We start from the raw sequence: 27,999 nt of genomic DNA, 5'->3' as shown, positions 1-27,999 counted from the left end.
TAATTATCAGATATGTCAGCGGTATGATATTGCTGTTTAGCCAGAGGACAAAAGATCTCTTTTCGCCCAATATTAAGGTCACGTTGTATAATTAGTAGTTGACATTTTTCACCTACATTTGAACATATATGAGGCACAGAGGCGTGACGATAAGCCCACATCAGATTTTTATCATCAGAAGTGTTGTTTTTTTATTGTTGCTTTTAATATTCATTCCAAGGACAAGGACATATATTATGTAGCGCTTTTTACTTCATTAGCAAGTGTAGGAAGGAACATAACTGCAGGATTTTGTATCTGCTGCTTTCTAAATAGGAACTCGTCTTTTTGTGGAATAAAAGAAAAACAAAAAACAAAAAAACAAAAAAAAACTATTAGCATGGCTTTGAAAAAGTTAAAGTTTTCATTTTTATTGATAGCATGTCAAGTTATATTTGTGATTATTTTTGGACTTTTGGCTGAGTATGAAGAACCAGCACAAGCAAAGTCAAGAAGTGGAAAAACTCCAGTCACAGCAATGTACCCAAGTAAGTGTCAATAATAGTTATAGTAAATATGAGGATCTGGATGTTTGGTCCCTCAATTCTATATTCTTTAACATTTTAGACAATTTATAATTCCAAACCCAATTATACTTGAAAATTAATTTTTTGCCTGCTTGTCGTCTATCTTTAATTATTGTCTTTTATTCTGAAACTGTTGTTCATTATTCTCTTTTTTGTAAACTCCTTCCAGATCTGAAAGACGAACTACCTTACCTTTTTCTGCACGTCATTTAGAAAGTTTACTCGAAAAAACATAACAACATATCTATCATAATTGAACACCTCTTGTTTATGTACCAGCACATTGGCTGTAGGCCTAACTTGGTACATTCACAACATATATTTTTTTTATTATATAATAAATAAATGAATACAGTCCAGTAATTATGCCTTTCGTTCGATGTAACGAGAAACACAGAGATTCCCTACACCCCACAAAAAAAAAAAAAAAAAAAAAAAAAAAAAAAACCAACAAATATTGCAATTCGAATATAGAAGAGGGACGAAAGATACCAAAGGGACAGTCAAACTCATAAATCTAAAACAAACTGACAACGCCATGGCTAAAAATGAAAAAGACAAACAGAAAAACAATAGTACACACGACACAACATAGAAAACTAAAGAATAAACAACACGAACCCCACCAAAAACTAGGGGTGACTATTGGTATAGTGACAATCACATACGAAAATATTTCTTCATATGAAAAAAATGCACATTTATATACTTGTTTATATTTCTCTTTGAAAATATTAACAAAGAATGTTTATTATGGCTCAGTTTTTTTCTACATTGGCTAGAGGTATAGGGGGAGGGTTGAGATTTCAAAAAACATGTTTAACCCCGCCGCATTTTTGCGCCTGTCCAAAGTCAGGAGCCTCTGGCCTTTGTTAGTCTTTTATCATTTTTAATTTTAGTTTCTTGTGTATATTTCGGAGTTTAGTATGACGTCCATTATCACTGAACTAGTATACATATTGTTTAGGGGTCAGCTGAAGGACGCCTCCGGGTGCGGGAGTTTCTCGCTGCATTGAAGACCCATTGGTGGCCTTCGGCTGTTGTCTGCTCTATGGTCGGGTTGTATCTTTGACACATTCCCCATTTCCATTCTCAATTTTATTGGATAGTATTCACTTTTTTGTCATAAACCTAAACATTAAGTAAATAGCTTTAAAGTTTAATGTAATAAATATATAATATACTTTTATATAGTACTATTTATTGTTTGCTTTGATCATTTGAAATTAGACTCCAGTAGATTCTCTATACACATGATATTCATCGCATGGTTGAAATCTTGTATAGAAAAATAAAAATATGACACAGAAGAACTGATCATTTATTTAAGAAACATTCTTGAATTCTTTTAACCAATTCAACAGTTCAATTCAAATATTTATTGCCATATAAACTTTATCAGTATTAAGTTTGTGACAAATATATACTAATCAACAAAAGAAATGATACACAAGTTTGAACTCTAAACTGTTAAATTATCCAATGAAAGACATTCATTTACAAAGCAAATGCATATGATTAAAAGAATCTGACCAAAATGGAAAGTTAGAAAATACCAAATTATTGAACACAGTTAATTCTAAATTGTCAAAAAAGTTTTTTCTCAGTCCCCTATTTAATTTACAATAAAAAAAAAATGTTTTTCATCTTCTAATGTGTTACATTTAAGGCATACTCTCTGCTCTCTAGAAATATTAGTATGTCTTCCTTTTTCTATATTTAAATTATGGTCACTAATTCTTAGTTTTGTTATTAATTTTCTGTAAGTAAAGTTTGATGTTCTTAAATAGTCTTCAAAAATAGAATTTGTTAAAGGGCTTATTGTTCCTGATTAAGACGGTGTATGAAAGGGGAAAATACATAGTTCTCCCGACAGCCTAATACGGAAAAATAATTAATTCAGAGACCCTCTACCAAAGTTATTAAAATAAAAAATGGCCTTCACGAAATAACCAAGAGTGCTCAATGTGGCGTTAAACACAAGCAACCAATCAATAGTCTTTTCATAGATAATAAACAAATGTAACAATTAGTCATGGTTCATCTAACCCTAATTTTGTTTAGCTTTGTATACACTCGATTGTATTTGAAATTTATTTTAGTGTTCCAGGATGTCCACGTTATGATATTTATTGGTTTTGGATTTTTGATGACGTTCCTAAAGCGGTATGGCTACTCAGCAATCGGGATCAACTTGCTCCTAGCATCATTTGTTATCCAGTGGGCCCTTATTGTTAGAGGCTTTATTCATGGCAACGTCTTGCAAGGCGGAAAATTTAGCATAGGTCTTAGTGAGTAAGTACCAAAACAGACTAATTGCTGACATCCACTTCATTTGAGGTGTTAGAGGTCGCTCCTAAGAACAACAATAACATAAACGGTATATTTGAGGTGTTAGAACGCGCTCCTAAGAACAACAGTAACATAAACGGTACATTTGAGGTGTTAGAGGTCGCTCAAAAGATAAACAATATATTAAACGGTATATTTGAGGTGTTAGAACGCGCTCCTAAGAACAACAATAACATAAACGGTACATTTGAGGTGTTAGAACGCGCTCATAAGAACAACAATAACATAAACGGTACATTTGAGGTGTAAGAGATCGCTCCTAAGAACAACAATAACATAAACGGTATATTTGAGGTGTTAGAACGCGCTCCTAAGAACAACAATAACATAAACGGTACATTTGAGGTATAAGAGGTCGCTCCTAAGAACAACAATAACATAAACGGTACATTTGAGGTGTAAGAGGTCGCTCCTAAGAACAACATTAAAATAAACGGTATATTTGAGGTGTTAGAACGCGCTCCTAAGAACAACAATAACATAAACGGTACATTTGAGGTGTAAGAGGTCGCTCCTAAGAACAACAATAACATAAACGGTACATTTGAGGTGTAAGAGGTCGCTCCTAAGAACAACAATAACAGAAACGGTACATTTGAGGTGTTAGAGGTCGCTCCTAAGAACAACAATAACAGAAACGGTACATTTGAGGTGTAAGAGGTCGCTCCTAAGAACAACAATAACATAAACGGTACATTTGAGGTGTTAAAGGTCGCTCCTAAGAACAACAATAACAGAAACGGTACATTTGAGGTGTAAGAGGTCACTCCTAAGAACAACAATAACAGAAACGGTACATTTGAGGTGTTAGAACGCGCTCCTAAGAACAACAATAACATAAACGGTACAATTGAGGTGTAAGAGGTCGCTCCTAAGAACAACAATAAAATAAACGGTACATTTGAGGTGTTAGAGGTCGCTCCTAAGAACAACAATAACATAAACGGTACATTTGAGGTGTAAGAGGTCGCTCCTAAGAACAACAATAACATAAACGGTACATTTGATGTGTTAGAGGTCGCTCCTAAGAACAACAATAACAGAAACGGTACATTTGAGGTGTAAGAGGTCGCTCCTAAGAACAACAATAACAGAAACGGTACATTTGAGGTGTTAGAGGTCACTCCTAAGAACAACAATAACAGAAACGGTACATTTGAGGTGTTGAACGCGCTCCTAAGAACAACAATAACATAAACGGTACATTTGAGGTGTTAGAAATCACTCAAAAGAAAAACAATAAAATAAACGGTATATTTGAGGTGTTAGAACGCGCTCCTAAGAACAACAATAACATAAACGGTACATTTGAGGTGTTAGAACGCGCTCCTAAGAACAACAATAACATAAACGGTACATTTGAGGTGTAATAGGTCGCTCCTAAGAACAACAATAACATAAACGGTACATTTGAGGTGTTAAAGGTCGCTCCTAAAAACAATAATAACAGAAACGGTACATTTGAGGTGTAAGAGGTCGCTCCTAAGAACAACAATAATATAAACGGTACATTTGAGGTGTTAGAAGTAACTCCTAAGAACAACAATAACATAAACGGTACATTTGAGGTGCAAGAGGTCGCTCCTAAGAACAACAATAAAAAAAACGGTACATTTGAGGTGTTAGAGGTCGCTCCTAAGAACAAAAATAACATAAACGGTATATTTGAGGTGTTAGAACGCGCTCCTAAGAACAACAATAACATAAACGGTACATTTGAGGTGTTAGAACGCGCTCCTAAGAACAACAATAACATAAACGGTACATTTGAGGTGTAAGAGGTCGCTCCTAAGAACAACAATAACATAAACGGTACATTTGAGGTGTTAGAGGTCGCTCCTAAGAACAACAATAACAGAAACGGTACATTTGAGGTGTTGAACGCGCTCCTAAGAACAACAATAACATAAACGGTACATTTGATGTGTTAGAGGTCGCTCCTAAGAACAACAATAACATAAACGGTACATTTGAGGTGTAAGAGGTAGCTCCTAAGAACAAAACTAACATAAACGGTACATTTGAGGTGTTAGAGGTCGCTCCTAAGAACAACAATAACAGAAACGGTACATTTGAGGTGTTGAACGCGCTCCTAAGAACAACAATAACAGAAACGGTACATTTGAGGTGTTAGAACGCGCCCCTAAGAACAACAATAACATAAACGGTACATTTGAGGTGTTAAAGGTCGCTCCTAAGAACACCAGATGCGTATTTTGACAAATAATGTCTCGATCTTCAGTGATGTTCAAGGCCAAAGAATAGTTGAACATCTGAAATCTAATACAAAAAGAAGAGCGTATCAAACCAAAAAGGTCACAAAGTACAGCCATATTCGGACAAGGAATCAGAGCTTTGCATGAGGGAAATATATTCCTTAATTATAATAATTTCCAAATTTATTAAAACAGCATTTTAATCAAACAATATCCGTATTTTCAATTAAGAATTAGGAATTAAGAGGACATTTTTTAATACAAAATTTACTGTAAATTTACCGTCTAAATCATTACATGTTTTTGTTCTTTTCTAAGTGCGCCCATGTTTGATTATGTACTTTCAGTTTGAAACACCTTCGGGAAATATTAACCAAAGATAGTTTTGTCAAAAACGTGTATTTGTATACTAAATCAAATCACATTAGACAGTAAAATACAGTATTGCTTTAAAAAAATATTTATATCGAGTATTGGGACAAAAGTAGATATATTTCGCTAACGTGACCGTTTACCTCACATCTCCCTACATTCATACACATTATTTAAAAGTACCGTGTCAATGAATTATCACAGTTAATGAAACTCTCTTTAAGGTAACACGATACCGAATGGCATATCTCCCGATTTCCCAAATTTTTGGCATACGTGTTCTTTGAATCGAGTTACATCGGAATATGTAATAAAAAATGGGGGTCACCATTTTTGTTTTTTTGTAATTTTCATAAGAAAACGTCAATTTTGGCGACAAATTTACTTAGGTATATAGGGGAAATGCCTTTTTTTCGGCTTACCTTTTTAGATTTTCGAATGGATGGCTATTTTCTTATATACGGAGAAAAACAAAAAAACTAACATAATATCCAGGATTGCATAGTGAATCCATACACGTATAGAAACTCATATGTCACCATCCTTGTTTTTGAAATAAATGGCTTCAAAGTTGATCGATAGGCCTAGAATTTGACCAAAAACGTGTGACGTTATGGTGTACGGAATATAACGTTATTCCTTCTCAGAGAAATGGAGAAAAAAATATGTGTCGGGATCTGAATGAGTATATTTTATTTTCATTTCCCCTGTCGACTGTCGTAAAGTTCCTAGTAATGCAATATAAAATTCTACTGAATCAGATATAATTTTATTTCGTCCTGCACATGGAATTTCACTCCTATGAATTAATATCAATATCGTCTGATTTTCACATCAAACGAGCATATACTTGAAACTTGCGTGAACAGGTTCCATGTGAATCGTATGATAATAGTTCATGCATAAATCACCGGAATTTTGTACACGTTAAATTCACGTAAATATTTGAAATAAAATTATTTAAATAATATCTTTGTTGTAAAATTTGATTAAAACCATAAAAAATTCCTTCAGATTTTTGTTAAGTTTACGTGAAAATTAAATGAAATATTTCACGTGAGATTCATCATTACTGATTTTTAACTCCATCATATTAGACTATGGTGGTATCATCACTGCATCCCGTGATGCATAAATATAGTATTTCAAAAAATTTGATTCATTTAACTGTTTTTTAATTGCTCGGTTTGATGGTTGTTTAACGTTCAGTGGCAAATAGTTCATGCATGTTCGGGACGATACAATACAATTTTGAAAACAGTTGTTTATAAAAGACACATTTGATGTACCAGTCAAAAAAGATTAAACATTCTGTTATTAGTGAAAATTATGAGGAAAAATAATAATCATGATAAAATACACATTCCAAAAAATAGAATAACAAAGCTCCAAGAAAAATTCAAAACGAAAAAAATCCCTTTTCAAATGACGAAATCAAAAGCTGAAAAACATCAAAAGAATGATAAACAGCTGTCATATTCTTGACTTGGTACATACAATACATGTAGTATAGTGTACTCTGCGTGGTGTAAATGTGTTACTTGTTTGCTCAGCAAGTCGGACAAACCTTGCAAACTGTTAACCCGAATTAATTCAGTTGTTATATTCCGCTTACTACATTAAGTAAGTAGGAGAGATCGATTACGGGGAGGGACTGAATTATTCGGGTTAGCAAACTGTATGCAAAATTTCACAAATTTCAACATTCTGTCATTTGTGAAAAATTATTTACATAACAAATCTTGAAATCATATATGCATTCTTTATATAAGTAAAACAACTGCGAAATTTAAAAGTTCCAGCTTGAAATTCAACCTGTATCAGATGTAAGCCGGAGTCTGTACTCTGTGTGCCTTTGTATTTTATCAAAATGCCTAATCCAGCAACCTGTCATGAAACAAAAAAGAAACTCCAGACGATATGCGCACCTATAATATGAGTAGTAACACCAGGTACATAGTTTTAAAGCTGAAGCAAAACTACTGTAGTCCTAAATAATTAGCCGAATTAACCCTATATATACTAAGTGCGGGATTAACGGTCGAACGGACAAATGTAAAACAATATGATGAAACGTGCTCTATAAGTAATTTGGTGACAATGCATATTTTTGAATATGCAGTTCATATAATGGAATGGTAATTTGGAGATCTGAAATGTAGTAGCAATGTAAGAAGGCTAGCATTTCCGTCATTTCGTCTTTGGTGGAAAGTTGATTAATTGGAAATTTTACCGCATCTCCTTATATTTCGTAATGGTTTGAATTTTCTAGAGAAGAGCAAAAGTTTTAAAAGACTTAAACTAATATTAACCAAGAGACTGAAATGTTACTGTGACAATTATACTACACATACTCAAAATTTTCCAACTTTTACTAAAACTACAAATAAGAAGTGTAAAGATACTATTCCAATTAGCATTAGTTACGATTTTCTTGATGTCTTCAAGGTGTTGATGTCAGTTAATAAATGCCCAGCTGTTGCTATCTTATAAATTGCATATCACATATCTCCATTTATCATTCTATCAGCCAACTTTTGTACAAATAACATGTACATGTACACAAAAAAAAAAATATTTGTACTTGTACTTTTACAAATAAAGTCTCATGTTACCCCACTTCCAAAATGAGCAAGCGGTAACTTAGATATTTAGTTTTGCGTAACTGTTCAATTTTGGTCTTCCTCGCGGTCTGCGTTTAAACTTTTTCGAATTTTTTGAAAAAAATAGAGGCAATGATTTAAATTTTAACAACTAAAGTTCCAAGTGACGGGTGTAAATTGTAGGATTGATTGCTTTGATTATTGGTTGGTTAACGTCCAGTGGAAAATATTTCATGCATGCTCAGGACGAGAACAAGTTAACAATAAATACAATAGGTAGGTTTTGCAATAGAGGCAGGGCATCCGCGATGATAGTCGGGAACATTTTAACTGACGCTATACATGTATATATATGTGATATAGATACAATGGATAAGCGTTGATTCTTGAAAAAGAAACCATGAGCCCGCAGGGCGAATGGTTTGTTTTTCATGAATCAACGCTTATCCATTGTATCTATCACTTAAACTATTGTGATAATGTCTTTTGAAAATTAAAGTCAATTCTTAATTAGAAGGTATTGTAAGTGAGTTTAATTAACCATGATATTGTGTCAAGCAATCCATTACAATAAATTAGATATCGCAATTAAATATTTAAAAAAATACAAATATATTATAACACAACACGTCTGCCCTTAAAGATCTTCATATCATCAGGCATCCGAATGTTATCTGTTTTTTACAAAATAAGACATATTCCAACTTATTTCTATTTGAATTGATCTAAAAATGGAAATGGAGAATGTGTCAAAGGGACAACAACCCGACAAAACATTATATATAGTGCATATATAATAAGTATGTTTCCGGAATTTCTAGCAATAAGCCTAATTCAAGACATATCACGATTTTCTAGCATAGGAATTTGCGAATTAAAATTTTAAAATTATGTAGTAAAACAGATGAAATCATATCATATTAAAAGAGGGACGAAAGATACCAAAGGGACAGTCAAACTCATAAATCTAAAACAAACTGACAACGCCATGGCTAAAAATGAAAAAGACAAACAGAAAAACAATAGTACACATGACACAACATAGAAAACTAAAGAATAAACAACACAAAACAAAAATGGACCATTATTATGCAATCCATTTTTGTTTTCTTTGAAACATATGGAATAGCTAACCATTATCCGATAATAAACGACCAAAATCACTTTTTTACACAAAATATCCACAATAACATTCAAAACAAGAACAAAAACTGGAAATCTAGACTAATTTGGAACAACAAAAAGAATTCAGGGATTCGAACCTAAACAGACAATTCCTGAGCTTTAACTCATTTATCTTAACTGCGAAACCTCGTGGCTATCAACTCATACTATACGATTATCTATTATGTATATATTAAGGTACAAGCCATGTGTGTCCGTTGTACCGATGTATATATTCATTTATATATATAAAATAGACTTTTAAATCGTAACCGATTGGTAGCCCAGAGGTTTCGTCGATATGTTAATGTCAGTAACAAGTTACAAAACTTATGGACGGGTTCGCTTTCTAGTGAAGGCATATAGAAATTACAAAAATTAAAGGTAAGTTTTTAAAAATAATTGCATTAGTGAACAGAAATCAGGAAATTAGTCAATTCAAACTTAATGATATTAGAAACACAAAGGAAACAATAGAATATAATCTGGTGGGTACATTTCAGCGACGGATTTAGGAAGCGTTGATTCTAGAAAAAGAATCCACGGTAAATGAATAGGCTGACGTCACCACAATGGTTTAAACTTGTATACTCGTTCTAAAAACTAATTTTAAGAAAGAAACTTTTCGGACCTTTTCCGACGCCTAGTATGCGAGCAATATGGCCCCCAGAGCCCTAAAAGGTAACTTTGTTAATTTTCTTTCAGTCGTTTTGTCTCCCAACTTGTACATATACATTCTTTCCAATTCAAAACTAAAAAAACACCGAATACCCATGCAAGCGTAAATTAACACGAATATAAAATCTAAATGATTTCAAGATCTAGCTTTTTTACAGTCTCTTGCCGTTTGAATAATAAAAAGTCAGTCGTTTGCATGTAAATTTCGAGAAAAAAATTATAACGGAATCAGGGAACATGGAACCGGTCTGACTACAGCCAGCCCCAACTACCAACTTGCGTTTGTAGACGCAAGTGGATACTCGGGGCGGGCTTTATTCAGACTCTAACGGAACCTTAATTTTGTTATTTTATTTCTGCCGAATCAAGTGCCCATGTATTTCTCAGCCTTCGTTAACTTTCTAATGCTTCATTCCGATGTTGCTGTCCGTCCTGAGTAGACCACAGGTATTTGGGGCATGGACCCCCTGTTTTGGACCTCACTAAAAAAAAAAAAAATTTTTTTGGTGTTTTTTTTAATTTATTTACAATTTTCTACAATGTATAAACATATATAAAGTCTCAACAATCCATTGCTAGTCAATTACAATAATTTTTTTACTATCCATACGAGCCCCAAGTGAAAAAAGAAGGGCTCGTATGGATAGTAAAAAAATCATTGTAATCGACTAGCAATGGATTTTTGAGACTTGATATATGTTTATACATTGTAGAAAATTGTAAATAAATAAAAAAAACACCAAACAATTTTTTTTAGTGAGGTCCAAAAAAGGGGGGGGGGTCCATGCCCCAAATACCTGTGCTATAAATTAGATTTCTACTTTCAAAACAAAATTTCATGGGGATACAACGCGAATCATGAATAAGTACTTATTGCAAAAATAAACCAAGGTTTACTTTTATAAATTGTTATTTGGATGGAGAGTTGTCTCATTGGCACTCACACCACATCTTCCTATATCTATACCAAGAATAAAAATAAAGTGATAAAACTTTGTCTGTTATGCATAAGAACATATATAGATAAAGCGTGCAGATGCTTAAATATCAAAGAAACAGAATATTTAAAAAGTAAAGTAATACTTTTTAAAGATTAACAATGAGCAGAATGATTGCCGGAAAACGATAAAACAATCTATGTCAAATAACCGCTACGTATTGCATCAAAACTCGGCACTCTGCATCTAGGGAAAGTTACCGTTAAAAATGCCACACAAAACCCGCTGCATTGGCTTTATGTGTGAACGTTATTCGATAACGTCAGGAACGATAACTCATTGCGTAACGTCATTCGGTATCGTGTTACCTTAAGTATTTAATATTTTGAAAAAAGAAATAATACCTTTATATTCTAAATACGAGAACTTTTAAATTAGTATTTGGTCCTATCTCATTAAAAACTAATGACCTTACTGGAATCTAAACAGATACTGAAGTGAATCCATTTAAACTAACATGCACGTGACCATCACATTGTCATGGAAAATAAGTTCCTTCATAATGTAAATGTGACACTTTAATAAAATAAATTATTATTATTATTATTATTATGTAAATTACAAGTTGAAGAAATATTCTGTAATATTATGTATACAGGATTAAATATTACAGTATTTCTTCCTTACGGAATAAAGGGTATAAAATTAATTAAGAAGATGTGATATAATTGTCAATGAGACAATTCTCCACCAGAGACCAAATGACATAGTAATTAAGAGATAACTGTATTGTATTTGAAGCTTTAAGGACGTCCATCGGTAGTTTTACTGTCGCAAATTTAGTTTACCTGGCGACGCGGAGCGGAGACAGGTAAACGGGCATTTGCGACAGTAAAACTACCGATGGACGTCCGAAAAGCTTCAAATACAATACAGTTATCTCTATTCTAATGCAAAACAAGTTCATAATTAAATTTCAATAATAATTTCAGTGTAAAATCTTCATTAAAGAAAATTCCGCGAAAATATGTTATCTTCTTTGGTCCCTACACTACGTGACGTCATAGGTATGCTTCCGCCGTCAAACATAAACACCGGGCTTTTTCTGGCTTCTGTGTCGCTTCAGAATGTAATAAAATTTGATAAAAAGTTGTTTAGGCGCAACAAGTGAGTTTTTTGTTTATTATTGTAGAAATAACATGTCAATACATTCCGAAATTCAAAATGTCGGCTTCCTTAGTTACAGACAAGGAGATAGAGAATTTTACGCTTGCTGTAATCCAATCAAAACAATTGTTACAAAATAATTGCATTAGAATTAACAATAATAGGTCACCATACGGCCATCAACAATGAGCAAACTGCATACCGTATAGTCATCTATCAAAGGCCCCGAAATGACAAATGTAAACAAATTATAGAAAACGAACAGCTTGATTTATGTTCCAAAAGGAACAGATATTATGGCATTGTTTATAAGAAAGATTCAGGGATGATACAATATACTAGTATGCAAATTTGTTTAATATTTTTACAGTATGCTTACAGCCGATTTTGCAGCAGCCACAGTCCTAATATCTTTTGGAGCTGTTCTTGGTAAAACAAGCGCTTTACAACTACTTATAATGGCTGTGATAGAAGTTGTATTGTCACAACTGAATGAACATATTGGTCTTGAACTCTTAAATGTAAGTTCAAATGTAGTCGTAAGCATTTAATTTTTGTTTTGTTTTATCAAAAACTTATATTTGTACATGTTTGTTCATATATGCAATGTAATGTAAACTAATGTGTTTTTCTGTATACCTTTGTCCAACATAGGTGATACCAGAATAAAATGATATATATACTAGTAATAGTTATACACTAAGGGATAGGTGTGTTTGGATAAGACAGACACACCGAATCCTGTGTACATGTTTGTTCAGTAATAGTTATACACTAAGGGATAGGTGTGTTTGGATAAGACAGACACACCGAATCCTGTGTACATGTTTGTTCAGTAATAGTTATACACTAAGAGATAGGTGTGTTTGGATAAGACAGACACACCGAATCCCGAAGTGTGTAACTAACTTACACCCGATGGATCCAATTTTGTGAAAGCGTTAGTGAGAGTACTTGGCATTGGTCATATAGTATGTGTTTTTTATAAGCGACAACTGAACATACAATTTCTTTATGTTTTATTTTGTTATTAATTTCCAGGTAGTTGATGTTGGTGAATCTATGTTTATTCACGCCTTTGGTGCTTATTTTGGGCTAGCGGTAGCAAGAGTATTATACAGCGACAATCTGGATGAACATTCAAATGAAGGGACAGTTTACCATTCTGATCTATTTTCCATGATAGGTAAACGTTTTTCTTTATTGTGTTATATCTTGATACTTTAACTTTGATGAACTGAAAAACTGTAGCAAAAATATCGTGAAAGTGTTGTATGATATTTCAAAATTATTTGACTGTTTTAAAATTGCCTTATTTTACAATTAGTAATTTGTACACCAAGTTTGATGTTCCAACTTTGTAATATCTGTCCAGGACTATTGTATGGTACTCATTTCTACCCTGTTTAGGACTGTAATCTCATTAAAAAACTGGTAGTAGTATCATACAATAATAATAGATAAAATGGTGTTTAGTCATAAAAGTAGTACTACATAATAAAAGTACATTGGTGGATAGATGAATTAGCTCTTAACGTCTAGTGGTGAATACTGCATGCATATATAATGACGTGAGATATGATAATGAACCCTATTGTGTACAAGATAGACGCACTGCTATTTTAACGTGCTAGTGCATAAGATGAGAGTCGACAGGAACCCCTACATCAGTCCAGGCCACAGTATTCTTCCACGAGAGTCGACCAAACATTTCTCTTTCTCCTAAATACCGCGTGCTAATAAGCAGATACCAATTTTCAAGTCATTAGTTTGACCTGGACGGGAATCGAACACATAACCTCCAGGGGTGGATCCAGACATCTTTAAAAGGAGGTTCCAAACCCAGGAGAAATGGGGAGGGGTTCAACCATATGTCCCCATTTAAATGCATTGATCGACCAAAAACGGAGGGTCCAACACCCGGACCCCCCTACCATATCCACCACCCCTGGTTCCGCCACTGACCTCCCGCGCTCGAACACAGAACGCTACCATCACACCACAGAGACCGTTATAAACACAATAAAAACACTAACTTTTAACATGAAGTTCAAATTAATGAAAACTAAAACATAACTGTAGAAAAACAGTTAATTAATTTTGAAGTACTAAAGGGGTATTAGTGACGGGTATTACATATTGTAGGTAAATTATCAGTTCTTCAAACTTACTATAGTAAAAAAAGGTTTCAAATAAAGGCAACAGTAGTATACCGCTGTTCAAACTCATAAATCCATGGACAAAAAACAAAATCGGGGTAACAAACTAAAACTGAGGGAAACGCATTCAATATAAGAGGAGAACAACGACACAACACTACAATATAACACACACAGAAACGGACCAAGCAACAGACAAAATCCCACGAGAATAACAAATATAACATCAAAACCAAATACATGAATTTGGGATAGACAAGTACCGTGACACGTCTTATCGCAATGTGAATTTACACTCAAAAATAAGAGAAAACAAACGACGCAACGTTAAAATAAACTTCATTAAAGCCTTTGACGCAGGAAAACAAATTGATGTAGATATCCTGGACTTCTCCAAAGCGTTTGACACTGTGCCACACAACAAACTACTGCTCAAATTGAATGAATACGGTATAAGAGGACCACTAAACAAATGGTTGGAGATGTTCCTAACCCAAAGAAAAATGAAAGCCGTCGTAGATGGGGAGGAATCAGAAGAAGCTTCAGTTGACTCGGGTGTACCACAAGGTACAATACTAGGACCCCTTTTCTTCCTCTGCCACATTAACGACCTTCCAGATTCAGTACAATCATCTGTCAGACTTTTCGCAGATGACTGCCTCCTGTACAGGAGCATAAATAGTCAACATGACCACACACTCCTACAGAGAGACCTCCGAAACCTAGAAGTATGGGCCAAAAACTGGGGCATGCGCTTCAATGCAAAGAAGTGCTATATACTTAGCATCAAGAACAAAAGCCAGAAGATGTACAGCCTAGACGGACATGTACTACAACAAGTCCAACACAACCCATATCTAGGCTTACAAATATCAGAAGACATAAAATGGACCACGCACATCTCAAATGTAGCCAAGAAAGCCAATTCGACACTCGGCTTTCTGAGGAGAAATCTACGCTTCTGCCCAAAAGATTGCAAAAAGATCGCATATATTTCATTAGTACGATCAACTATGGAATATGGTGCCATAATATGGGACCCATATACACAACATGATATAAATCAATTAGAAAGAATACAACGCAGAGCAGCTAGATTCATTACAGGCGACTATAGGTCTAGAGAAGAGGGGTCAGTCACCAAAATGCTAGCCGAGTTAGAACTAGACAATCTACAAACGAGAAGAACAAGTCAACGGGTGGTATTTCTGTACAAAGTGGTTGAGGGGTTGGTCCCAGCTATAAATCCCGACGATTTTCTTGTTAAAAGTAAACCTAAGAGGAAAATCAAACCCAAAACATTTGACAATTTTGTAAGTGCCAATATAGTGACAAATTCAATGAAGAACAATTCTAAGGCACTAGAAACTATTCCTAGCAACACCGATCCATATAAGAACTCTTTCTTTGTCAAGAGTATTCTACACTGGAACCAACTGGAAGACCGTATTGTATGCGCAGATACAGTTGAGAGCTTCAAGGCTGCTCTCCAACACCGCCAATAGGTGTCTCTCTCTCCTGTTGAGTAAAAGCCAGAATTGGTGTCTTCAACGTATACATACAGATACAGATACAGAATGTAACACATACAGAAACGAACTATAATATAACAATGGCCATATTCCTGACTTGGTACAGGAAATTTTTAAAGAAAAAAAATGGCGGGTTGAACCTGGTTTTGTGGCATGCCAAACCTTCCCTTTTATAGCCATGTGAAATATAACATTAAGATGACAACTCAACACCACATGACTACAATATAAATAAATTGGAGAATACAATTGACAAAGAAACACACGAACAACAGCCAACAAAAGGCAGGCGTAGAACGAAATACTAAAAGACACATCAAGCAGCTTTTTTCTTTCCCTTTGTGATGTTATATGAAACATTTTTTGATACATTCTTTCACGATTTGAGAGAAAAATATTTCATCTCTTTTTTGTTTGAACAGGAACCATATTTCTGTGGTTGTATTGGCCAAGTTTTAATGGCGGAGCTGCTTCCGGTGGAGAACAGTACCGGGCTGTAATAAATACTTACCTCTCGTTGGTTGCCTGCACTATTATAACTTTTGCAGTATCGTCAATGGTTGATAAAAATGGGAAATTAGAAATGGTAATTGCAAACTTGGATTGATATTTCGTTCCCGGTTAAATAGATGAATGTGTTGACTGTTGTTTGAAAGATTAACTTAATATTTTGTTTTCGTGTGTCTTCTGAATTTTTTTACGGATGTCTTCAAAATTTGAGTAAGTACAATGTATTTAAATTTTAGACACATCCCGAACAACTTCCCAATAGTCGATAAACATTGACAGGACGGATTCTCTTTAAAAAAAAAAAGACGTGTTCTTCTTGAATTTCCTTATTATACCGTACTATTAGAAGACACACACGAAATCCCCCGCATGTCAATTGATTTATAACTAACAAAGGACATGTAGTAATTAATTAAGTTGTAGCAGATACAAATACTCTCATACACTATTTTCGTTCAATTGATCTCACCCGTTTCTCTTCGACTCAAATTTGCTTATCATAGACGATTTTGTGATTATTTAAATGTTGTGGTTTTATTTGTATGACTTAAATTGTACATTATTTTGCAACCTTTAACCTATACGATCAACTCTAAACAATGAAACATGAATGTATCAGCTTAACTGTGCCTGCCGGCTAGTTTCAGTCATACTGATGAATTTCTATGTTGAACTTAATATTTCGTATTATAGATCAATAACTAGATAATAATTAATAATGTTTTGTGCTTAAGAAAGAATGAACATATTCAATGATTAAATTGCACAGATGAGATTAATTGTACAAAATCCCGTGTAATGCATAGACCAAATCTTTAAATCTCCATCCTTGTGTATGCCACTTTGTGACCATCAAGAAGTATGTCTGGTTGATATTTGCTCGGCTCACCCCAAATGTGAACAACCAGTATATCGATCGAAAAAAAGTTGCAATTTTTAAAAAAATTACTAGCAATTTTAAAAAAAATTACTAGCACCATCTGATCTTCTATAAAATTATCTGCATTGTTTGTGTTTACAATAAAGGTCCACATACAAAATGCAACACTTGCCGGAGGGGTTGCTGTGGGAGCTACAGCTGATATGCCTTTGAATCCATGGGGAGCCCTAGTCATCGGTTGTTTGGCAGGACTCTTATCGACTATCGGTTTTAGATTGATAACAGTAAGTATTAAAATCGACAGGAAAATGTCATGCCGGAGCTCTGGTTATTGTTTGTTTGACCTGTCTCATATCGACTGTCGTTAATCATTAAAGTCAACAGAATGATGGTACAAAAATATAAATTTCCTCCTCAATACCCGTGGAGCTTAAGCTCTAAATTGTTTTCCGGGACTTTTAACGACTATTGGTTTTAGATTGTTTTAAGTATTAAAAAGTCAACAGGAAGCTGGTATGCCTCTCAATTAATGTGGAGTTGCTCCAGTTATCGGTTATGTGGCAGCGCTGTGATCGACTATCGGTTTAATATTGTTAATTGTAATTATCCGGCTAAAATTGACAGAAAGCTGATTTGCCTCTAGATCAACGTGGAGCTCTAGTGGTTGTTTAACAGGACTCTTATGATCGGGTTTTAGATTGTTCGCAATAAGTAATAATCGACAGGAAGCTTATATTCTCTCAATCCACGCGGAGCTCTAGTTTTAGTTTAGTTTGCTTGACTCTGAAGATTGTTAGTATAAAAAAAAATAGGAAGCAGATTTTTCTCTCAATTCATGTGCAGCTTAAGTTATCGGTTGTGTGGCAACACTATTATCGACTGTCGGTTTTAGATCGTTAACAGAAATTATATAAGGTCAACAAGAAGCTGACACGCCTCTAATCAAGATGGAGCCTCAGTTATTGGTTGTTTGTTAGGATGTTTACTCACTATTGGTTTAGATTGTAAACAGTAATAGAAGGGTGCTCAGTGTCATAAAAATTCCTTTATTCTCAATATGTCTTTTAAAAATCTATCTCAGTGTGTGATTTTGAATTTCAGTGTATGTTTTTAAGTTTTACAATCTTAACTAGTATATTTTTTTAAATATCAATGTGTAAATTTTTTCGAAAAAAATTGCTTCAACATAGTTTTGCCATACTTAAGTTTAAGTTAACGGAATAACACACGGCAAAATTTGCTTGAAAATTAAAGAAAAATCTTTATATTTTACTGTAATGACTGTCATCTTAAGTTCCGATTGGACTATCTAGGAACAAAAGTATGAAGTACTGTAAAATCGAGCTTAAAATCTTGATTATTTGGATTTTGTATATAGACAATTATATTTTTTTCAGCCTTGTTTGTCATCTAAAGCCAAGTTACATGACACGTGTGGTGTACATAATCTACATGGGATGCCAGGAGTTCTTGCAGGCATTGCTAGTGCTATATTGGCATCTCTGTCTTCTTATGAAAAATGGGGCGACAGGTATAGATTTGAATTATGAAACACAATTTTGAAAGAAAGCATACCGAATGTAAACTTTCTCTTATGATAGTTGGTTGGTCAACGTCAGACTGTGTGTACAGCAGTTCATAATGATTTAGTAGATTGTTTCCTCTATTAACTATTTCTATATAGTTTACGTATTCTAAAGTTTGTATCTCAAAACTTGTATTTGTCTTAACATTAAATTTACAAATTAGTCTGCACTCACTGAAAGGCTCGCCTGCCTTACTGATCATAATTATATTCATGTCTTTACGATTTAGGTTTTACAACAAGTGTTACATAAATAAACTTAACATCATAAATTATCCATGTAAATGAGGTCATGGTCAGATGAAACCCTACCAGACGGAAATATACACCTAACACTTATTTCATACACCAAAAATAATTAAGTTATTATTCATATAAACTGACATAACCAGAAAAACGTTACATTAACCAATGAACCTTAAAAATGAGGTCATGGTAAGTAGAACCTGGAATAATGGAATGATGAGGATGTACACCACATAACTATTACATACTGCAAATACAGTTTTAGTTGACCTTCTATTTAGAGTATCCGAGAAACAAACCTATCCATGTAAACTGAATCTGATACTGATCAATGGACCTTGATAATGAGGTTCAGGTCAGATTAACCCTGTCAGGCACACACCTTACCCTCAATAATATAGTTTACCTGTTGATTATAATATATTACTGAAAACACACCTGACTATGTATTTTGATTATGATTCGATGACGCCGCTTGATTAGCATTTCTATGTTTCGCATTGTCCAACTCGTTGTAGGCGAGAAAATTTATCACTACTCCAAAGACATTTGCCTTCAAAATAATTTGATTTTTCTTTTGTACAGTGTATTTGTAATTTTCCATGGTCGAGCACCTGCATTCAACAGCACCGAGTACAAACATTACCACAACACGAATTCGACATGGGAACCAGGGCTAGGAAGGAGTGGGATGGAACAAGGAGGATACCAGATTGTTGCTTTGATAATCACGGTAGCCATTGCTTTGGTAGGCGGGACAATCACAGGTACAATATATAAACATTGTTATGTAGATAAACAAGTTGCTTTCATTAAAAAAAGAAAAGTTATCGTAAACCTAAATGTTTCTTTGGCATTAAATATCAGATAATTGTTTAATAAAGGTGCATTGTTTTACATTATTTTTGTTGTATAAGAATTAGAAACTGACATTGATTGTAAATTTAACTACTGTTCAATGTGGGGTTAAATATTCTTGTTATAGTAAAGGAATCATTTTTTGTATCTCCTCTCTCCCGAAAGGCAACATGCTAAGTCACCCTCTAAATGTTCCATTCTAAGGTGCTGTTTTTTTTTTTTTTTTAGATAAGAGTTAATTTTCAGGCTAAAGTTCAAATGCAAATGTGCAGAAATTTAATCAATTAATCATGATTATTTGCTTTGTAGTCAGTTTGAAAATAGTTTAAAATTCTAAGCTGCATTTTATTTTATAATCCAAAACTAAAACCATTTTTTTTTTACAAACGTATCAAACTGGTTTATATATATATATATTAATGGTTTCTATACATGTAGTTATCAAAGGTACAAGGATTATAATTTAGTACGCCAGATGCGCGTTTCGTCTACATAAGACTCGTCAGTGACGTCATATCAAAATATTCATAAAGCCAAACAAGTACAAAGTTAAAGAGCATTGAGGATCCAAAATTCCAAAAAGTTGTGCCAAATACGGCTATGGTAATCTATGCCTGGGATAAGAAAATCCTTAGTTTTTCGATAATTCAAAGTTTTGTAACAGGAAATTTATTAAATGACCACATTATTGATATTCATGTCAACACCGAGGTGTTGCCTACTGGGCTGGTGATACCCTCGGGGACGAAACGTCCACCAGCAGTGGCATCGACCCAGTGGTGTAAATAGTTATCAAAGGTACCAGGATTATAATTTAGTACGCCAGACGCGCGTTTCGTCTACATAAGACTCATCAGTGACGCTCATATAAAAATATTCATAAAGCCAAACAAGTACAAAGTTGAAGAGCATTGAGGATCCAAAATTCCAAAAAGTTGTGCCAAATACGGCTAAGGTAATCTATGCCTGGGATAAGAAAATCCTTAGTTTTTCGATAATTCAAAGTTTTGTAACAGGAAATTTATAAAATGACCACATTATTGATATTCATGTCAACACCGAGGTGTTGACTACTGGGCTGGTGATACCCTCGGGGACGAAACGCCCACCAGCAGTGGCATCGACCCAGTGGTGTAAATAGTTATCAAAGGTACCAGGATTATAATTTAGTACGCCAGACGCGCGTTTCGTCTACATAAGACTCATCAGTGACGCTCATATCAAAATATTCATAAAGCCAAACAAGTACAAAGTTGAAGAGCATTGAGGATCCAAAATTCCAAAAAGTTGTGCCAAATACGGCTAAGGTAATCTATGCCTGGGATAAGAAAATCCTTAGTTTTTCGATAATTCAAAGTTTTGTAACAGGAAATTTATTAAATGACCACATTATTGATATTCATGTCAACACCGAGGTGTTGACTACTGGGCTGGTGATACCCTCGGGGACGAAACGTCCACCAGCAGTGGCATTGACCCAGTGGTGTAAATAGTTATCAAAGGTACCAGGATTATGATTTAGTACGCCAGACGCGCGTTTCGTCTACATAAGACTCATCAGTGACGCTCATAACTACTCTAAATATCATATCAAAAATGTTAAATATGCAAATTGCGAAAGCAAATTTTTGTTTTTTCCTCGCCGAAATACTTATAGATAATTACATTTAATATATTTTTTTTTTAATATTGGTTTTCTTTTGTTGTTTGGCCATTGGCTATCATATTCACGATATTTTTCATCAATTTATAAATACCGTGCACGGGCAACACACTCAAACAAAGCTTTTGGAGTGAAACAGTTTGAAACCGGAACTTAGTACTTTTTCAAACGAATCTCAATTTTTTATACGACCGCAAAAATTTTTTTTTATCGTATATTGGTATCACGTTGTCGTCATCGTCGTTGTCGTCTGAAGACATTTGGTTTTCGCACAATAACTTTAGTATAAGTAAATATAAATCTATGAAATTTAAACACAAGGTTTATGACCACAAAAGGAAGGTTGGGATTGATTTTGGGAGTTTGGTCCCAACAGTTTAGGAATTAAGGGCCGAAAGAGTCAAATTAAACTTTGTTTGATTTCATCAAAAATTGAATTATTGGGGTTCTATGATAGGCCGAATCTAACCGTGTATTTAAATTCTTAATTTTTGGTCCCGTTTTCAAATTGGTCTAAATTAAGGTTCAAAGGGTCCAAAATTAAACTTAGTTTGATTTTAACAAAAATTGAATTCTTTGGGTTCTTCGATATGCTGAATCTGAACATTTAGCTAGATTTTTTATTATGGGCCCATTTTTCAAGTTGGTCCAAATCGGGGTTCAAAATTAAACTTTGTTTGATTTCATCAAGAATTGAATTATAGGGGTTCTTTGATATTCCGAATCTAAGCGTGTATTTAGATTCTTAATTTTTGGTCCTGTTTTCAAATTGGTCTACATTAAGGTCCAAAGGGTCCAAAATTAAACAGTTTGATTTTACCAAAAAGTAATTCTTTGGGTTCTTTGATATGCTGAATCTAAACATGTACTTAGATTTTTGATTATGGGCCCAGTTTCAAGTTGGTCCAAATCGGGGTCCAAAATTAAACTTTGTTTGATTTCATCAAAAATTGAATATGTGGGGTTCATGATATGCTGAATCTAACCATGTATTTAGATTTTTAATATTTGGACCCCGTTATCAATTTGGTCAACATTTAGAAGGTCTAAAGTGTCCAAAATTGAACTTTATTTGATTTCATAAAAAATTGAATACTTGGGGTTCTTTGATATGCTGAATCTAACCATGTATTTAGATTTAGGATATTGGACCATAATAGGTAAATGTCCAATTAATTTTTTTAAGTTCTTAGACCACATTCATTCTGTGTCAGAAACTTATGCTGTGTCAACTATTTAATCACAATCCAAATTCAGAGCTGTATCAAGCTTGAATGTTGTGTCCATACTTGCCCCAACTGTTCAGGGTTCGACCCTTGCGGAGCATTTTATTATTTCTAGCTTGTTCTTTTGTAAATTACACAAATAAAAAGAAGCTGTAGCTTTGTTGTTTTTATACGGCTGTGATAGAAACTGAGAAGGAAACAGGAAAGAAAAGTCTAATGCAGTATACATGTAGTTTAGTACGCAATTTAAAAAAAAAATCGTAATTTTTGCAATCACCTGTCCGTTGAATACGGATATTTATTTTCATTTTAAGAAAATTAATCTGTACTAAGCTGGGTTTTGTATGTGTGTTTTTATTTTGCTTATAACATATCGTCCTAATCTTTCGCCAAACACGCTCTCGGCCTCTGTCAACTAGACCCTCTAACTTGACTTATGAATACAGATTGCCGCAACTCCTTATAAATGATTTGACGGAATTTCCAAAACTTCATCTATAAGACTTATAAGACACAAAGCTGTGGTCCTGCTACATTATGTTTCAACTTGCTTTTTTAGGAGTCTCGATGGCCAAGTGGTCTAAGTAGTTACTACTGTAACCACTAGCCAGTCAACACTGAAGTTGTGAGTTCGAACCCCGACTAGGATTGTCAGTTTTCCTATCGAAGGTCGGTGGTTTTCTCCGGGCACTCCGGCTCTTTCCACCAAAAAAAAAAAAAAACTGGCCGCCACGAAATGCTTAATATTATAATAAGATAATCATCACTAAATAAGTACGGAAACAATTTTACTAATCTTTTATAAAAAGCCACATGCCGGTAGTAATTTACAATAGTTTTTGATTGCAAAGATCGAGGAATATTTCAAACCCCATTTTTGTTTATTGCAATGACCATAAGTTTTTAAAGAATTAGGAATTCAGTGTTCGTGAATCGTTTTATATAGATCTATAGAATAATTTAAAGGACTTAGTCTCTTACGCGTATTCATCAATCAATTGTTTTGATATGACATAATTTTGCATTTAATTGGCCAGATACTTATAATACTGTATTATATTTCACTGATTTAACACACCCAAAAAGTGCCTTTTAAATTTCGTCTTAATTTCCAGGGTTAACTGGCATTGTTTTCATAAAAGATTGATAAAAAATATGGACATATGGTATGATTGCCATAGAGACAACTATCCACTAGAGTTCATATGAAGTGAAGGTGAGCAATTACTGGCAACCGTAAGCAGTACTTTATTCTGTTTAGAATTTAAACGCTGTTTAAATGGACTGCGTTCTTTTTTTTTATTTCGCTAAAATGGCAAAATTTTAAAATCATAAAAAAAACCAATCTATTCACTGACAGTCGCTTTTTTTTCGCTTAAACTCTTATTCCATATGGGAGCACAGCTTGTGATTCAGACGTTACACATCATCTTCTATCAATTAAGTACTGATGTAGGATATCTGTGACAAAATATATTAATATAATAATAGTCCCAGAGGATATCAAATATATATATATATAGTCTCGATAAACACTTATCTCTTCAACAACGGTATAACGGTAATGAATATTCGTTAGATCATTTCATTACCTATTACTCAGGTGGTCATAGAAAAGAACAGATCTGATGTATTCCGAAAAAAGACTTCCGGTGTTCCGAAAGACTACGGAGGTCGTCCAATATATACTGCATAAACCCTCATGGGTTTGTGCAATTCTACGTAACATAAAAACAACAACAAACAACAAATAATTTATTAGAGTCTCACATAGCATACAATGAGTAACGCTATAATAGACATTATACACACCACTTAATGAGTTTGTAATGTATCATAGTATTAATGTCAAATTGGTTATTCATGACATTTATACGAATGCTCCTTACATAGCGGTCTAAGAATATACATGTTTTTAAACGTCAGATCAGTTAGGCCAAAATCTAAAAGTATTATGTTTTATGCCAACCTTCATATTCTCATTTTCATATCGAACATTACTGTAAATTGCAACTTTTATCCTATTATAGAGTCTTATGCAAACTATTATACAAAAACTATGTACTGTACACCAACATATTTTCGCGGATATTTTATTTCGCGTCTAGCAATTTCTATCCTATTTCGCGGCGATTTACTTTCGCAGTTTTCAAATATATTTGACGTAGTTAAATAGGAAAGAACAAAGTTTTACGTATTCGCAGCGATTTATATTCGCGCTATTTTTCTTCTCGCAAAAGTCGCGAAAATATTAAAAGTTGGTTTACGGTAACTTTACCTACCTATCCCATTTTTTCTGTTCGGAGGCAGGAAACAAGAATATATTTTGGCCTTGGTCATTAGAACAAAAGTTATGGTAACTGTACCGTTGATAAGCTACGATTGAATCTATAAGCTTTGTATTCTTATCCATCTCAACTTTACTTGATCATGTTACTTTGTTTGAATGAGTATTCATGTTTTAGTTTAAATGTACGTTAATCATTCTAATCATTTACTGTGCTTTATTTTGTAGTTCATTTGATTGTATAGCTCAAATTTTGGGCACCATATGATTGGTTAATAAAATTATCTTATCTTATTTTATCTTGATAATGTAAATTTTCTATCTCCTTTTTTTCGATCGATTGTACCTAATATCTGTTTGATAGGTTTTATTTTGAAACTACCGTTTTGTGACAGACCTGATGGGGATTCGTTGTTCGACGATCGAGTACATTGGAACGTATCTACAGAAGGTTACCCATCGGGCGTTATTACAAATGGCGAGAGGAATGGTATAAATAGCACTGATGAAACAAGAACGTACGTATGAAAAAAGTAAAATAACAAAAATAACGAAATTCTAAGCGGAAAGTCCCTTATTAAATGGCAAGATCAAAAGCTCAAACACATCAAACGAATGGAAAACAATTGTCATATTAATGAATTGCTAGTTAAATTTGAGATAATGATACAATTACATGTAGAGTGGAAGATGATGACCTCATCTCGCTCGTTCTTTCAATATATATATGTTCTGACGTTTTGGGTGCAGATGGCAGTCATGCACAAAGCCTAAAATCCGCCACGATAAAATTACAATTCCAAAAGACAAGTAGAATGAATTGTTGACACAAAGATGTATGTCTTGCATGTATGCTATTTTGTAATATGTAGTATGTAATGCAAATGTTGAAATTTAAATGGAAATATTTAAACATGTATACTTACAAAAGATTAAAAATCAATGAACCATGACTGATTTTGCAGGGCCAAATTGTCTTTAAGGAAAAAAGATATGCAAATGATATGTTCTAAAGATGAAGAACTTGATCTTCCTTCACTGTATACATAAGTGTCCTTACAAAAGACGTTATTTTCTAAGTCTTCCAACTGTTCCACGAAACCAGTTTCTAAATTATTAACATCAATTCTCTTCAACTGTTTTGATTCTTATACATCCTTGGCTTATAGCGTTCTTGATGGAGATAAAGCCAGAAAGCACTTCGGCGCATTCAATTTATAAAATGTTGTTTTAATTTTTTTATCAGCAATCAAATATCGGGTTTAAAGATATTGTGAAGGTATCTACTCTAGGGACGGCCTGAATTAGATATGAATACGTAAAAAAACTCCAAAGACCAGTTAGAGTACATACAATCAAAATCTCTTTCGTCTCGCAATAATATAATATCATTTGACTTTTCTACACTTTACAAAAAAATTCCAAAGACCTGTTAGAGTACATACAATTAAAATCTCTCTCGTCTTGCAATTATATTATATAATTTGACTTAACTACACTTTACACAAGTATTTCCCTACTCATAACTAACAGAAAAATTGGAAGAATTGATCCTGCTTTGTTTCATCAAAAAGAATGTCCAACGTAGAGACAAGTATCTTATCTTTGAGAGAGATAAATCATATTTGTAAAAATCACTCCTATTAAAACAACAAAAATGCTCTAAATAGGACATTAAGAAGATGCTTGATTTCTTAATCGATCGGCAAGATATTTTATTTGTCACGTGTGGAGGACCCAATTTCAACAAACAATCGGCATTCTCATGGCAACCAGTTGTGCTCCTCTTCTTGCTGAATAATTGCTGTTTTCACACGAGGCTAACTACCCACACTAGCCATATCCATTAACTGCAAGTTCCGCGATACAGATGATATCCTTTTACTAAATATGTAAAGTGTGGTGACTATGTTGGACGCATCTATCCCATATAACTAGAAATATATGATACCAAAGATTGAGTTAATCTGCATGATTCATATCTTGAACTTTCCATTTCAATGTAGCAACATTCTAGCAGCTCCTGCATATTGAATATATATCTCCAAATTGTTATGTTATTCAATCGCTTGCAGTTCCTATCATGATTTAGTTAGGATCACCCTAGATTTTTGGTAATGATACGTTTTGCTCAATCGCTAATTTTCTATTGTTTGTTTTGTGTACTGTTAATCGTCTTTCCGTCGTTTTTTTCTTTTTTTGCCATAGAAATGGCAGTTTGTTTTCGAGTTATGAGTTTACATATCCCTTTGATATATTTACCTCTCCTTTAGAAAACTAAGTTACAAATACCATTTACCTATCATAAGTGGTTCCCTTTAAACTAGCCAAACCTCAAAACTATGAGAAAAACTGACAATGCGATGAAAGGTTGATGAGACATCTAAACACTCGTTTTATAGAATTAATACGATACAAAACATGGATGGACAAACGAACGAAAACCCGATCACTCAACATTATAAACCCCTGTTTCTCGAAGCAAGTATACAATAAATTACCGTGTCGACGCACTCTGTCTCACTTTGTTTTTTTACCTTGATTTGTTTATTTTTTATCGATTTACGAGATTTGAGCATCGGTGAACTACTTTCGCCTAATTATACCCCTAAATATGTATCTAGAGCATTTACTTGAACTGAGCATGCAACCAATTAGCATTTCCTGCATCTTTTGGTATTTATTTATGTTATAAAATGATGTTATACTTTCTATTTCCTTTTTCAGAGCTTTAATGTAATTAACTCTGCCAGCAAACATGGCTAGTACGATGATGCTGGTTCAATTTGTAAAGATTACCACCGATTATATTTGAGACGTACTGCAATCCTGTGTAAAATGAAAACTAAAGACGAAAAACTTTCTTACAGACTTCACATTTTTCTTGATTGTGAGTGAATGTCTTATGTTGTATATAATGATAACTATTATATAAAGTATACAACAATTGACTTCTTTTTATTGACTACAGGAATGACCAGTACTTTCTAGCAACAA

General features: G+C 33.8%; 1 protein-coding gene across 1 annotated transcript; it reads left to right on the top strand.

The window, feature by feature from the left end:
• Window positions 1–257: 257 nt before the first annotated feature.
• On the top strand, window positions 258–27,953 carry LOC139491941 (ammonium transporter Rh type A-like). The gene is made up of 10 exons (XM_071279886.1): window positions 258–527; window positions 2,669–2,861; window positions 12,427–12,577; window positions 13,098–13,242; window positions 16,170–16,333; window positions 17,284–17,421; window positions 18,535–18,668; window positions 19,554–19,735; window positions 25,367–25,520; window positions 27,730–27,953. The coding sequence occupies exons 1-10, from the start codon at window positions 380–382 to the stop codon at window positions 27,740–27,742; spliced, it is 1,422 nt and encodes a 473-aa protein (XP_071135987.1). The 5' UTR covers window positions 258–379; the 3' UTR covers window positions 27,743–27,953.
• Window positions 27,954–27,999: the final 46 nt, after the last annotated feature.

The sequence above is a fragment of the Mytilus edulis genome, chromosome 10, assembly GCF_963676685.1.
Source record: "Mytilus edulis chromosome 10, xbMytEdul2.2, whole genome shotgun sequence".
NCBI lineage: Eukaryota > Metazoa > Mollusca > Bivalvia > Mytilida > Mytilidae > Mytilus > Mytilus edulis.
The sequence above is the reverse complement of the archived record's forward strand: the minus strand, read 5'-3'. Positions and strand labels throughout refer to the sequence as shown.

Bases quoted from the DNA above. Each gene is read 5' to 3' on its own strand.
- LOC139491941 (XM_071279886.1), top strand. From the start codon at position 380: ATGGCTTTGAAAAAGTTAAAGTTTTCATTTTTATTGATAGCATGTCAA. The intron at 16,334-17,283 runs GTAATTGCAAAC...TTTACAATAAAG, and splicing joins AAAATGGGAAATTAGAAATG to GTCCACATACAAAATGCAAC. The intron at 18,669-19,553 runs GTATAGATTTGA...TCTTTTGTACAG, and splicing joins TATGAAAAATGGGGCGACAG to TGTATTTGTAATTTTCCATG.